The 15,799-nt window shown below is 38.9% G+C and overlaps 2 protein-coding genes across 10 annotated transcripts in view; one reads left to right on the top strand and one right to left on the bottom strand.

Moving 5' to 3' along the window:
• Nucleotides 1-15,799, top strand: part of LOC124188145 (putative inorganic phosphate cotransporter) — a 20,489-nt gene continuing 4,690 nt past the window's right edge. For 3 of the 9 annotated variants that reach the window (XR_006872245.1, XR_006872246.1, XR_006872243.1), the window contains exons 1-10: nucleotides 1-154; nucleotides 8,153-8,328; nucleotides 8,906-9,036; nucleotides 9,368-9,473; nucleotides 9,873-9,957; nucleotides 11,143-11,363; nucleotides 11,487-11,633; nucleotides 11,777-11,909; nucleotides 12,627-12,868; nucleotides 13,005-13,320. Coding sequence is in view for 3 of the 9 variants with exons in the window: in XM_046580613.1 (XP_046436569.1) it covers nucleotides 130-154; nucleotides 8,153-8,328; nucleotides 8,906-9,036; nucleotides 9,368-9,473; nucleotides 9,873-9,957; nucleotides 11,143-11,363; nucleotides 11,487-11,633; nucleotides 11,777-11,909; nucleotides 12,627-12,868; nucleotides 13,005-13,241 (1,503 nt within the window). In the remaining 6 variants the exon portion in view is untranslated. Of the gene's footprint in view, nucleotides 155-8,152; nucleotides 8,329-8,905; nucleotides 9,037-9,367; nucleotides 9,474-9,872; nucleotides 9,958-11,142; nucleotides 11,364-11,486; nucleotides 11,634-11,776; nucleotides 11,910-12,626; nucleotides 12,869-13,004; nucleotides 14,946-15,522; nucleotides 15,659-15,799 lie in introns of those variants that run through there. The other 6 variants (XR_006872244.1, XR_006872242.1, XR_006872241.1 and 3 more) reach the window with 5 other exon arrangements.
• The window catches only part of LOC124180157, a 4,322-nt gene continuing 2,471 nt past the window's right edge, over nucleotides 13,949-15,799 (bottom strand). The window contains exon 5 of the mRNA XM_046565284.1: nucleotides 13,949-15,585. Within this exon, the coding sequence (XP_046421240.1) occupies nucleotides 15,125-15,585 (461 nt within the window). The 3' untranslated portion in view covers nucleotides 13,949-15,124. The remainder of the gene's footprint in view (nucleotides 15,586-15,799) is intronic.

The raw sequence follows: 15,799 nt of genomic DNA on the forward strand, positions 1-15,799 counted from the left end.
AATTCGCGTCACGAATTCAGTTCAGTTCAACCAGTGGCACGGAACTGTCGGGACGTGTAGTTGGCGAGAATTGTGGCAAACGTGGAAATACCGGCCTTAGCGACGTTGTACCTGTCCTGTAGGCCAGAAATGACACTTGCACAAATATTGAGGGGTAAGCGCTATACGGCTGTTTTTTTTTACTTTCAACGAATCGCGTATATTATGTATGGTACAATGTATGGCTGTATGAAAGAATACAAGGTCCCTTGTTTGCAATGAAATATATTAATAAATAATTGCGATCACAGCCGTGAACTGATGCGACTGTTTTCTCTGTAGCAACAGTCGACCTTGGCCTCTGGTATGTTTGTAGTATGAAAGACGCGACGCGCGAAGATCCACGTTGCATCATCCCATATACTGCACGCGTGAAATTTTACTGCAGATCTATCGCACGATCAGTGTCAGTATCCTGCACAGGACAAATGTCTTATTCGGTTAAGGACCAAATGTCATTGCCCATCCAATTACCGGTTCATAACATGATTTCACGGGTTTTACCCATCCATTTTCCATTCACCCTCGCCTTCGTTAAGCATGATAAGGTATGTGTAACCGTCGTACTGCCATATAATGGCATGGCAGATCGCAACCTTATGGCGCACACTATATCCAGTAGAACGAAACCATAATGCACGGCCGTGATACAGGGGGCAGTTTAGGGGGATGCAAAGTCCTTGACCTTGAGAGGTGTGATTGGGAATTGAGTTACCGTAAAAAAGAACAAAATAATGGCGATTTAACTTATTACACTGGCAATGATTTTACCTAGCCATAATCTAACAGGAATACCTGTAAACTATTGGAGAAATCCCCTGTGCTCACAATGTGGGTACACGCATACGGTAATTAGAATCTGTCATACTTATAGGTATACATAATTTTCTATTCGGTTTAGGCGGAGCACGTCGGATAGCTGTTAAGATGATGGGAAAGTTACAAGAGTCACGAGCATTGCAGTCTGGTGCATCGGAAACCTTGAATAGAATTCTCGGAGCTTTATCGGGCCTGATTGTAAGAGAGATAATGTAGTATGAAAGGTGAGAAATCGGTATAGATAGGTCGTGGAGGGAAAAATAGACAAGTCGGTTTCAGCTAATCGCCGATAAAATACCGCGGGAACGATTAAGGATTTTGCGACTTTTATTTTCAAAATTATCTTGAAAAAGGCCCTACACCAACAAGACAAATCTAGCGAGCTGTCTCGAGATCGTCTCGAAAATATCAGTATCGATTACGAATACTGGCCAAATTTAAATTTCAATGATTCGACGTAAGTCTCTAGTCAAACCGGCATCGAATTTGAATAATATTATCTGACCAAGTATGATGTCTAAAATCCGTCGAGCGTTTTATAACAGCGAATTTATAACAATTATTTTAATCCGATAATATGTTACGTCAAACGATCCCGGATAGTTCTGCGCAAATAGAAACGATAAGAATCGTATATAAATAATTTTAGTATTTGAAAAAAGTTCCTTGGGATGTTTGTATTAAGTTTTATATACGTCTGCTTTTATTGGATAACTTTAGTGATGATATTGCAGATACCTAAATCAAAGGTGCACACTTACCATTGAATTTGAGGAATAAATCAATTCCAGTGATTGCTTGAAAAGCGGAAGCAAGCTATATATATATATCTTATTATATGGGAAACTATATCAATCGTTTGAGTCGCGGCGAGACTATATTGTAGGTAGATCCACGAAGTAACTTTACGCGTTATCCCATGTATATTTTCGTCTTGAATATATACCTATATGCCGGCTGCTCACAAGGAGGAGAGACCACTCTCGATTACGTTTCAAACAATATTGCATGTACAATACGAATGTATCAAGAAATTCTGAAAAATCTATGTGTTATCTTTGAAGAGGTTTTTCTTAAGTTTAAATGTAATGCAACCCTTGCAAAAATGAATGCTCTTGATGATATTGTTATCTTTGAAATTGGAATATAAACGTCCGTAATGATAAATCGTTTATATCCTCCTATTTTCCTACCTACATATACTCGTATTCATGAAATATACGGTTTTCAGAAATAAATAGCCAATCGAAAAGTTGTCCTAGGGTATGCCGGAATTCGACTACCATCGACGATGCGTTAGATCGAACAGATTTCAAACTTTCAGATTGTCAAGCTTTGTATAACGTTCAAAATATGTGTGCAAGTCCGATTGGATTTTTTTGTTTGTACAGGTGAAATAATTTTACATACGGCAAGTCCGCTCTTTTCAAAAGTGGTAATCATCGTACAGAGTATTAAAGTTCGAAACCAAATTTTGGATGTTCGGATGTTCAGAAAGTGACGTCACCCAAAAGTTTTTTTCTCTCATGTCATCGATCTATAGTAATCGTCGACGACGAAAATCAGCTAGCCGAATTCCTCAGTCCGGAAACAACCGCGCAGTAGAGAGGACGTATGAGAATCGCGCTCCGCATATTTCGAGTAGCGGGTTCTCTACCTCCTGGATCCTGCGCTCCGGGTCCGCTTCCTGGTGCAACTCGAATTCCAGGATAAGCGGTCCGTAGTTCCTGCTCAGTGCAGTGATCAGTGAGAACGTGAGGTATCTCATTAATCTCGTATCATCTGGTAAAACGTACTGATAACGAGTAAGTAAGCGCAGCGAACGCACGAGCACAAAATCCAGCCACACTAGACATCCGACCAGCTAGTAATAGATAAATATTTAGTATCCGTAGAGATAATGTTATACATCGATTTTCGTTAATTATTTTAAAAACAGCGTGTACTCTTCCTTCACAAACAACGAACTTATAAAGGGGCCATTTGATTAAAATGACCACTGACGACTGTGCGGGTGTAGTACAGAAGTGTTTTTATTATAGGATTTCGTTAGTATGTTTCAAGGATAAAAATTATCCAGAGTGTCTGCTTTACACTATATGTGAAAGAAATTGCATTATTTGAACAGAAACTCAATTTAAATAGTAAGAAGCCGAGAAAGAACCTGAATAAGTAAACAACGTTTGTTATGAAAATTTGCGCTCATGCACTATTCAGTGATCGGTTATTAATACGTCAAAAATTTTCGACAGTTGGGAACTCGATCTCGCCTTTATTTTAGAAAAACAACAACTATTCTTCATGCGTATGGACATAACCTGGTGTCGTCTATTATTAATGTGTGCGAATAATTGTACCTTTAATATGTTTGTTTACACAGGGATATGCATTGATGATTGATGATTTTTTAAATCGTCGATCTATCAGGATGGTATCGATAATTACTGATCTCAGCACGCAGAGTTAGATAATCACACTGGAAGAACGGATTTCGACCAAGCCGAAATAATAGTAATGTTATACTTACAATCGGCAAAATATATTCTATCGCATACATAAACTGCAAGTATAAATCATGTTAAAACTGGTTACATTATGATGGTTCGTTTGCAAGGTTATGCATCCATTAAAGAGAAATACGCGATTGTCCAAACCTTGAATCCCTTACTCCAAAAGGGTAGGTATCGTTTCGACAAGTGAACACTTCCATTCAAATTATTTAAATTATTATAGCATTCGGCGGTCGTACATGCTCGCTTAAGATAAATTCGTTCCTATACGCATTTATTTCTATAGAATGACGATTACCGGTACACTCGAGATACTAAACCGCTTACGACGAAGGTTCCATATATTATCTCTTGAAGGGTCTGTCTTATAGGTAAACCGCGTTCTACAAAGGGTAATTTATTCGTTGCTGAACATCGAGCGCGATCGAATAACGCAGCCGTCCTACCTGGCACCTGTATATGTGGCTCCCCCCTCCCACCCCATTTTCTCTCTCTCTCTCTCTCTCTCTCAATCGAATCTTGCGTTCAGCAACGAATTGAAATTAATGCAACTAAAACAATTAAGAAAACTTGAAATAATTGAAGAAAAAATTAACCTGCTCATGTAGAACCGCCGCATGTAAAAACAGAAACGCAGACACACGCTTGTTGAACTGTCGCACGTAGTCCGTAAAGTCGAACTTGTAGAAATTCTCGCTCGTCTAACCGTCTCAAATAGAACCGGTTCTTCCTCGTAAAAATGTGTCTAAAGTAGCGTGGACAAGTGCGGTAAAATAACGTAAGACACGAATGACGCAAAATGTAACAGACTAAGATGATATGAAATAATTCAAAGGTAAACTAACATAACTGTTGTTTCAACATTTCTGTGATACCGATTGCAATTCCCGCTTACGAACAATTATAATCGCGCTAACAATCTTCCATAGGGTATGCAAATATCACTGTTACGCTTACATATACATCGGTCGACGAATGTACAATTATAATCTATCGCATTGTTGCCGTCGTCGATCACAGTACAAGCGAAGCGAAGCGTTGTGTGTTTGTATGGCGGAGGTATTTCTGACGCAGAGGAAAACTGTTACAATTGAACGGTATTGATGTTTCGTTTACTGGGTCCATGAAATTCAAGTGAACTTCATGTAGCTAATGATAGAACACCTGAGGGATACAACATAATTAAATTTCCACGTATCATTATACTAACTGCACGTGCTGTCCTGAGTGAATTATCTGAACTTTGCCAATACTATACAACGCCTGTATTGTATTAATGTAGATAGTCAATCGCCATTCCCTACAGATGCACCCTATAATTGGGGTTCCTTTGACATATTTGAATGTAGCATATTTCCATTCCAGCGTGCATTTTCAAGGCTTATACATATAATGTATGTCAGGTTTGTCTGCCAGATTGCATCGAATCATGCTGCAGCTGCTCGAATAATCATCGTGCAACAACGTATCAACAGTGTACAATATAATTGTCTGAACGCTCGGCTAAACGCAAACTAATGTAGCGCATCATGTACTAATTGCCACGCGGATGGACCGTGTAGGACTATCTAGCATAAGGATGACCAAACTCGACTGTACCGGGTGTTTCATTTTAATCGCCCAAGGCCGATTACACCGATACTAAGCAAAATACGAAAAAATGTTTCCTACAAAATATTTAGGGTTCGAAGGGGGAAAAAGGATGAGAGTGTCAGATTTTTTACAAGTGAAGGCGCCAATATCAAGTGAAGGTTAACTTGGTATTTTTTCCAAATAGAACAGTATGTATTTACCATCAGCATTCGAAAGGACATTAAATTCTGCATAGAAAAGTACGAAACAGTACATACTCACCACCTAAACTGGACCGGTGATGAGATACATGCCTGTCAAGTTGCTAGGGAACAAGATACCGGTAACTCGTCAGTTCTATGGAAATACTCGAGGACTCGAGTATTCTAATACCGAATGTTGTCAGAATAGTTCTCCACGTAGAGTCTACGAGGTTGGATAAAGAACAATAGGTTTGTTTGTATCGAATTTTATTGATTTGTTGACAAAACATAGAAAAAAATTGTGATATTTTTTGGTTATGCCCTTTCAAATGCCAATGTAAAAAAGATACTGGTTCATCCAGGGGGGAAAAAAAAAACCAAGTTGATATACACTTTACCTGACTAAAAATCTGACACTCATCTTCTTTCCCCCTTCGAAATCTAAATATTTTGTGGGTAATATTTCCGTATTTTGCTTGGTTCCGGAATAACCGGCCTGGGGCGATTAAAATAAAACACCCTGTATAATTGTATTACACATTAGTATGATATATGTGGACGGACAGCACATGAAGTGTTTAATTGTCTCCATATCATGTAAAAGCATGCGTAGATTATCTGAGCAGACATCATTATATTTTAAATAAAAGGTCAACCTCACGCGACAACGTCACACGCGCGACGTAACATGTGATTGTATAACTCTAACGCGTGAATAACGAGGGAGATACTTCTTTTATTTAATTTTGTAACCAACTATGATACGCAAATATACCGACATAATGTGCATGCGTGCGAGGCGTGCGTTTGGACCCGAAGTTTCGTACAGCAGTTGTCAAGTATAGTGTGCGCTGCACCACGCTGCACTATCAATTACACATGCGCACGTACTCTTGACAAGAATTGAAGGATCAGTTGTATAATTCCCTGCATGCGCATTTTTTCAAGGGGTAATAATTCGGTTGTAAATGGTATACCTCTGCAGGTTGCAGATAAATTTTAACAATAGTATCGTTATAAGGAACTACAGTCTTATAACCTAAATATCTTATAAAAAATTGATCAGTGTTGATGTGTTTAGCCGTATAGTGTTTTGAAAGGTATTTTTTTTCTGTTGCTTTTCTTTTGCGAAAAACCACTCCCCCTTGTTTGACTTTACATATATAGCTCTAGAAACTTCGTTTATACGTTTTTCGCACCTGTAAGTAATTTATTTTGGTTCTTAGCGCTCTTTTCTCTTCACCTGATCGTTAATCACAGCTATCTGATGGGTACAGTGTGTATCAAGTATAAGCGTGTACAGCTGTGGACTTATTAGTTGAGACTTGCGTTCTAACGTTTGATGAATCTATTACTAAATTTTTCAATTAATAGAAATACATGAAGGAGCAATCATTTTACAAGGTACAGTCCAAATCTGATGCAGTTTAAGGGCAGAGTGGAATAATAGCGTAAACATACCATATTTATATTACTGAATCCAGTAAAATTTATGTTGGAATCGTGATTATAACTCCCACACAACTTTTAGCAGATATGGGTACGTTAATACAGATCGAGCTACCGTATCTTTATAGTAGTTTCTACGATAACCCCGCCCCCCAATAATGAGTATTAACAAATCTGGAAGCTCACCATATTACAGATGAAACCGACGATCAATGAATAAAGACTTCATAAAGTTGATTAAGCTATGTCGTAGATATATTTATTTGATGAATTAGTCAGTTACGCTACAAATGTAATGACTAAACGATAACTATGAAGTCGTTTGAAATCATAAATTGAGTATAAATGATTGGAAAAGATTCACTCCTGTGTTAATCTCGCAATTAGTTATACGTTATATTTGTCGTACCCTTTGCAAAACGTATAAATGAGTTTTTAATATTAGTCGTTTATACAATATCATTTTCGCTGAAATGTATGGAACATACATTTGTTGCTCATTCCTGTAGCGATATGAACTGTCGTAAAAACTGTTAGACTTTCGCCGATGGCTCTTCTTTCCCACACACACGATTATAGCTTATTCATCCAACAAGTTTGAAGAAGTTTTTGTTCGGGAATTCCGACTGAAGTCGCATGCTTGTGAAATTTCGATTAATCAAGCTTAATCGAAAACTCAATTATTAGCCGCTCAGTGGGTATACACGCCCGGCCAATCGCGCTCGACTCGGCGCGGTTAAGTCAACAATTCGAATATCTCCGTTAATAATGGTCCTACAAACTTTTTTTTGTGTCAATTCGGGCTAGTTCCTTCTCACCAATCCGATCATGCTAGCCAAAATGACCTGTGGTCATTACTTCTGCAGATCACAAACGTTTTTTCGCCCATCTTAGCGTCAAAGTGGCTATGAGTGATTTAATATTATTACAACGAAGGGGAGTTTGAAAGATGCTTGGGGTGAAGTTCAGCCCCAGTGACAAATTGTGGTTAAGTACGGTTAACCTAACGCTGCATTTTTAGAATCACTCGCTGTTTCGCAGCTTAAGAGTTGCCACAAATTCAGTAAACCCATAATACCGAGCGTAATACAGCATATTATAGGAAACTCATATTTTGCAAATTTATCTCTAAAATAATTACGAAGCTGCAAAATAGTGATGCTTACTTCAATGCTTAGTTAAATCAACGGCGCGAGTTTCATGCCCCCTTTCTTGATGAGAAGTATATAAATATTCAGTGATTTGTAAGTTAACTTGAGGCTAAACATGGAACTGACCTACAGTCGTAGTTTGATTGACCGTAACACAGTATTAGTAACAACTTGAGTTTTCGATGAAGCTCCATCGATCGAAACATCAGTACGTCAATATGAAATCCCGTCGAAACCCCTGTGATATTTTTTTTTTCAACCCGCCTAGGACGGTGTACGCTGTATGATTGTTAGGTTTTGCGAGCAACTTGCGCGTTAATTCCTTTACACTATTTATAGGGATGTACCTTGCAATAATTGAACGTTACCAGAAATCTGAAGAAATCGTTGTTATATCATTTCTTTGCAGAGAAGATCCCTCGCCGAGGCATCCTCGGAGCTATGATGTTTCTGGCTTGTATGTTTTCTTACTTTATACGGACAAACCTTTCCATTATCATCGTCGCCATGGTTAAAAATGGAACAGACACACGTGAAGAAAATGGGACAGACACACGTGAAGAAAATGGGACACGCACAGATGATGTGAGTCTTTGTTATTTATAATAGTTATTGATGAATATCACGCTCTGACGTTTTTTAATTATGTACTTCGTTGAAAATTTAACTCCGAACAATGCATACCGGGTCTTACACTAATTTCGGACAGACAATCATAATTATGTAATCTTTGTCAATTGTCGCGATCACACCGTATGTTAACCATGCATAAAGCCAGCTGCTATTTTTTTTAATCCTAGGACTTTTCATTATTCAAATATATAACGATAAGATGAGTTCCCTCTTACTTTTAATGTATGTATCAAGTATTCTTATTAGTATCAGTAGTGGTCGAAAATCAAGCATTTTTTTAACAAACTTGCGGTATTGCCAGGAAGGAATTTCCTGTTAGGTAATTCAGTATTCATTAGAAATTGTATCAACTCTTAAAATAAAAGACCCGTCGGTCTAAATGTTGTCGTACACGGGGACATAAAATCCCATCGCTGGTCGCACTACACCATATTAACCCTCAATAAACATGTATCACGAATCAGTCGTCTGATTGTTATGTATTACAAAAATGATGGAATATGTGGTCGTAAATGAATCCTCCCTTTAGTTCGGTGAGCGATACGAGTGGAACGAAATCGTTCAGGGAGCTGTACTAATGGCTTACTACTGCGGCGTAGTTCCGGCTAGTATTCCAGCCGGTATTTTAGCAGAAAAATTTGGAGGTTCCAAGGTTGTTGCGTAAGTTTGAAACATTCCTCTGATCGGGTAAGCATACGTTACATCTGTTATTGAGTGGAATTTATTCATCATTTCGAAGTTAAAATTAATTATCTGTGCAACGGGAGTCATATAATATAGAAGAAATGTATAATAAATTACAAAAAGTTATTCGTATAGTTGACATTGTATAAAAAACTGTCAGTCGCTCGGTTTGAAGATGGTGATCGTAATTACCTGTTTTGAATTCACAATTAGGTGTATATAATGTGATATATAAATTTAAAGACCTTGATAAAACTATCCTTTTATACATCTAACAAACTGTAAGCGTATATTGTTGGTTCGGCAGATTGGCGACTCTCATTCCTGCTCTACTGAACCTGCTTATGCCATGGGCGTCTAGTGTTCACTACATGTTCGCTATCGTCCTGCGGTTCCTGATGGGATTCTTCGGGGTCGGTTCATGATAGATATCCAGATATGTAGATTTATCTCCATAGATGTCCCCAATATACCTGCATCCATAAATACATAAATATGCGGATCATATTGACTGCGTGTATATATTGTATACGTGTATACACGAGGTCTAAACGTGGAAACAAGCCGCCCCGGTGCCTAAAGATCGGCAACGGGGCGATACAATTTCGTTGGTGAGATGGCAAATTGTAACTCCGGTTGCTTATCCGTAAGCACCGAGATGGCTTGTTTCTACGCTTAGGCCCGGTATTGTATATTGTATGCATGTATATGTATTAAAAAGAGAGATGCCGCTACCTCAAGCCCTAGGCCTTATACGGCCTTCCTTTCATGTCCGGCCTGCGACCTAAAGTGATCTTACCCCCTGCCCACAGAGTGCTGTGTATCCGGCTCTACACGCAATGATCGCCAGGTGGGTGCCACCCAACGAGAAGGGAATGTTCGTATGGGCTATGCAAGGTAATTGTGAACGAATTTTTAAAACTTTTTATGGGTTTTCGTCACCTGCACATCATCTCCACACGTCGTGAAATTTTCTAATCGAGAACATCTGATCGTAAGATGACGCAATTATTGACAATTCAATGAGCGTATAAACCATTCTATCAACCTCTTAGCTGTATCCGTCCGGTGATGACAAGTACACGAATATTCAATCCAATTACAAACTGGGGTACAACTCCTGTCATTACAGAAAGTCGGTAGAGTGAATCCGTCAAATAACGGACCGTCGGGTAACCACAAAAGGACTAACGAGGAGCAAAACCCTGGCAGCCATGTCACTGCCCGCAACGACATTCTCGCGTAATCCTCGCCTGAAAATATTTTTCTTTCTTTTTCGCCTAACAAAGTTGGGATTCGTACCTGCGACGTTTGTCTTCATCGCGCGTGAACGACCTGCGGCGTTGGTCGATGAGTGTTTTACTGTTAATGGACGGAAAAAATAAATTTCACAAATTATCGAGCTGATCCGTCCGGAGATTTTTGCGGTAAGAATGATATAAGAGGTGTGTAGCTTGTCTATTCTGTCTAGTTGTATTAGGTGAAACGAAGCATCATGGACAGTTTCAAATTATCGATATCATATTGAATATATAACTCTCGATTTTCGTGTTATTACGCCGTTGAGTAATTTTTACCTGCGGTTGTTGAAATGTTTTCGAAGAATAGCAATTGCGAGCGAAAAATGCTGCAATGGAAAAATAGCAGACCTAGAGGTGACAGAAAAGTCTAGCAATAATTTTGTTTGTAACATCGGTTGAAAAATAAATTCTTTTTCGTATTTTTGAATATCCGGAGAATATTAACATTTTTGTTTCAATTCTCGCGGTAGTACATGTAATATTCGAATAACAGTTCCGCAAAAGTCTATCTTGTAGGCAGTGAATTATTTTTGATATTGAATCCCGTTCTGTGACGTCGGCTACGAATAACAATAAACCGAATAGGCAAACTTTACGGGTACGGGCTATGCGCGTACGCAGCAGTGCACATTGGTGTTCGTCAATTTAATACACCAATGAAATAGTTACGTAAAAGATCTCTACGTAATGATGCACAATTCGCGTCACATTTCCGAACGCAATCGAACCTGCCCTGTCTTCTCTTTCATGTTGCAAATAGGTATCATTTGCTTCTCCGCAGGTGGACCCTTCGGTACCGTAGTCACGTTTGTTCTCTGCAGTCAAGTGATCGACACATATGGGTGGGTGGCTGCGTACTACGTGACCAGCGGACTCATTCTTGTATTTTTCGCCCTCTGGGTATACCTGATACATGACACACCCGACCAGCATCCGAGTATCACAGAACGAGAAAAGGAATATATTAAGAAACAAATTGGAACGAGCGTCAGCAAGCAAAAAGTACGCAGGACAATGATACAGGCGCATGCTTGTAGATACGGATTATACCTAATATACCTATATTCAAACAGATGCATAAACGTTAGCTCGAATTATATAATTCTCGGGTTATCCAATTCGCAGGTAAAACTTCCTGTTGTCGCTGTCATCACATCGCTTCCATTCTTGGTGCTACTCTGGGCTCACTTTGCTAACATGTGGGGAATCTACTTCATATCCACAAACGGACCCAAGTATACGCTCCAGGTTCTTGGGTTTAATATGAAATCCGTGAGTATAATATGTAATATGAATTGTTAAGCGGCCAGGAAAACGATTAAAAACATATTATAGAGACTCATTTAGAGAATTATTTTCTCATGAAAAATTTTTACGAATGGAACGTTGGTAATTTAAGAGAATTTAATTTCAAGGGTGGCTTTATGACTGGACTGCCTTACATTGCCAGACTTGGGGCCGGTGTTTTGTTTGCCGCTGCCGGAGACTACTTACTGAGAAACAAGTACCTGACGGTCGTGTGGTTGCGCAAGATTTTCATGGTTCCCTGTAATCTATTAAACGTATCTACCAGTCCTTTGTTGTGTATATACCTACCTTTACTTCGCACGTGCGGCTTGCCGTTGGAATTTGAGATTTTCTTTGGCCACTTCTATGCTCGATATCAGTCCATGTACAAGAAATTTCGTGTTCGCTTTGTTGCAAATGTTTCACGTGTGAAAAACTTTAGAGATTCATGCGACAAGTTAATATGGTATTTTAATTTTTTCTTAGTATTTACTTGCATATTTTCAAATAATTTTTCCCTTCAATGTAGTACTTTTGGTTTTTATCAGAAGTGACGGTATTAATAAATGTAGTTTAATTCCACTGTGCTAACGTATAAAACGTCGGTATACACACGGTGTCTCATTGCAAACGTACCAGGTAAATATCTAGGAACCTAGAATAGTTGGAGAAAATTTTTTAAGATGGCAGTTTCGTGATCATGAGGGGAATAAAATTTGGCATTAAATTATATCCCCTGATTCTGACACATCCGATGCTGTCGACACCTTGCTAGGTGATAATGACACCAATAATGGCAACGTCAGTTAGCCTTAAAATCATGAAACTATCATTTGAATCTTTTAGCTGCAAGTCTTCTCACTTCCGAGATATTTTATTGGTCCGTTTATGACGGTTCGCATTCTACAGAGACTAAATTACGGCTATTGATTGCCTGGGTGGGTTTGAAACAGTCTTATTTTTTTCTTGTCTATGCAGCTCACATGGGCCCAGCTTTGTGTTTACTCGGTATGACCTACGCGGGAAAGGACAAATTCTGGGGAATTTCTATGATGATACTGGCCTTGGCCTTCAACGGCGCCGCCTGCCAGACAAGTCTCCAAAATCACCAAGATCTGTCACCGAACTTCGCGGGATCCCTTTACGGTGTAATGAACACGATTGGCAGCTTTCCAGGTTTCATTATTCCTGCGGTTGTCGGTGTTCTGACTAATGAGCGTGTACGTAGATACGTGTATTTGATTCGAGTTTCGAGTACCAGCGATTATGGCGTCCAGTTTTATACTTGTACGCTAGTAGGCAAATTTTATCGGATGTATCATTAATCAATAATTATATTTATTTCAAACGATTCAGAACAGCGTTGAAACATGGCGTCCCATGTTTTGGATTTCCGCAATTGTTTTCATGTCCGCAACCGTCTTGTTTTGGCTCTTTGGCTCAGCGAATATTCAGCCGTGGAACGACATAAGCAACGGAGGAGTTGAAGGAGCTATTTCTACCATCCCCGACGAAGAGATGAAAATGACAATGGACAACAAAAAGGCTCAGGTCATGTCCGATGATGAAGAGGAAGAGAATGCCCGTATTTAGTCTTACATTACGACGTAAAAAGAATAAAAGTGGTCCCACTAATCACCTCGACTTTCAATGAGGATTTTTCCAATTGTTGGTGAGTTCAGCATTCGCTTACTTGCAAGCGAATGCATATGCTGATGTCCTCATCCAGAGTAGTACGCAAGCATCCGCCGGACACTTGTGTTGCTTTGCGTGGATATTTTTTGTTTATATTATACTGCGGGTGGGCTACCTATTCTTCTTAGATCCTTATATTTATTTACGTGCATATACATACATGTACACGGTGAATTCGTAACGATGGGAAATTATAGGATGTATCATACACGCGTGAATTTTGTATTCTCGTTCATTTCTTGGTACGGTTTTAAAGTATTATGAGAACCATTGCATTAACCGCACGTCGTATGATATATCGCGATATATCTAACCAGCTCGAATGTGCAGGGGATGCAGTTCTTCTTTCGATAATGTAGAAATGTACTGAAGAACAATTGAAGATATAAAATTTGCACACGCGCAATACATTCTAACATTTCTCGCCGTTGAAGCCTCAATAGGCCACACTTGGTCAATTCGGTTTCGGCTGACGGTAAATGTTCTTAAATTACGAGAAACCATGCATTATTTTTAATTCTCGATAGTAAAACAACAATGGTTTTTTTTTCTGAATGCGCTTGTTAACGAGCTGCCGTTCAGGATTCTATTTTTTTTTATGTCCAAATTTATTTCTGATACGGCATCACCTTGTCTGACCAATTGATTATTCGACGTAGATTGATCATGTCATCGATATGTTCCAGTGTTGAGTAACTAATAACAGCTAGAAACGCATGTGTTTTAGAATGTGCAAGTACGTGCTAATACGTAGATTTGTGTAGGTGTTACATACAAAATTTTCGACCAAGTTGTTATACAAGTACACAGATAGTTAGTCAGATGTATAGATCGATAGATAAATACCTGCCACAGAGAAGCGCGAGCTACAAGAAATAATGTTGGTCGCGTTCTTTAAATACTTATGTCTTTTTACCTAGTGGAAGAGAAAGAGAATGACCAAATGATCTAAAATCAAAGAAAGACGAAATATTACCGATGCTTGCGAACACGGAGTCGATTCTAAGGAGTATCAATTCTGCTTCGAAACGTAGCCTGAAAATATTACCACTTCGTCTGATCGTGGGTCCGCAATTCGAGACAACGTCAAGACACCATCTGTATATATATACGAATACACGGTAAAAGCTGTGGAATTTTGAAAACGCCCGTATCGTGCTCTAAATACCTGGTTCCTATGATTTTCAAAACCTTCCTCGCTTGAAACTCGGCCTATTAGAACCTCGTGCTCCTTGGCATAGCCTTTCATACTGATGCGTGTATTCGTTCATTCTAGACGTAAAAATTACGTTTCATTCCATGTCTATTGCAATTGTCAATCATTAGGTCATCCATTCATTAGAGCTTCAATTGTGAGGTAATATACTTAAACAACCGCTGTACGGAAAAGAGGATCCTTTTGCGGATATCCTTTGCAGAATAAATTAGGCATTTATTCTTAACAATTAGCTGCTAAGTCTTGTTTTGTTATATAATTATTATGTATCATTTCAAGTATCGATTATTATAGAGCCGTTGTTGATGCTTCAGCTGTATGAGAACGCAATTGAATCTGATTTGCGATCAAACCATTGTTACAATAATAATGATTTTTTAAGAACATTTGCTCGATGAAAAAAATTAATTTCTATTTCATTGCATTACGCTTTTTTGCCGCGTTCAACGACTGAAATCATGATATGACATCGAACTACCTAAATTTCAATTGGACGAGTAATATTTACTTTTCGACAAAAAAAAAAAAATTGAAGAGGTGGTAAATCTCTGATTTTAGTTATTGATTAGCTTTTACTTTTTCGACTTGGTAAGCGAATAATCGGAACTACCTCAAGACTCTCCCCGTACGGTTTTTTACCAGAGTCCAATTCTCGCGACTTACGCTCACAGAGCTTCAAAGCTTGAACCTCATACAGCGAATTACTTATGACGCAATTCAATTTTGCTCCATCCTTGCTCTCCTCCTTAGTTATCCCCGATGATTTGCTGCAGATTACGGCAGGAGGCAGTGTGGTACTTGTAATTCCTCTGCTCCCTTGCCCTCCTTTAGGATTGCACGTGCAATTGCTGCATGATCCTTGCTTTCGGTTAAAAATATTTTTTAGAATACGCAAAGCCTTTATGGACTGTATGGGCAAGTTGCACCCGCTCCTTGTACACTCCTCTTTGTGTTGTATTCCAGAGATTTGCAGCGACGAAATTGGGTACCGGTTTATGACAGTGCCGCTGCCACAACGGCTTGGACCTACGTAAGGGCAGAAAGTTAGAATTCGCAGATATGAATGAAAATCTCAATAACAACTGAAAATTGGAACGTACATTATTACGATGTATGTGTAGTAGGCAGTGGTGTAGTATGTAAGCTATAACATCCTCGCAACATTTCGGGTATAATTTCACATTCACATTGTGAACTGCAATTTTTTTTACACGCAGGCATTTCAACACGGTGTTCCGTA

This window comes from Neodiprion fabricii, chromosome 1 (assembly GCF_021155785.1).
Source record: "Neodiprion fabricii isolate iyNeoFabr1 chromosome 1, iyNeoFabr1.1, whole genome shotgun sequence".
In the NCBI taxonomy this organism is placed as follows: Eukaryota; Metazoa; Arthropoda; class Insecta; order Hymenoptera; family Diprionidae; genus Neodiprion; species Neodiprion fabricii.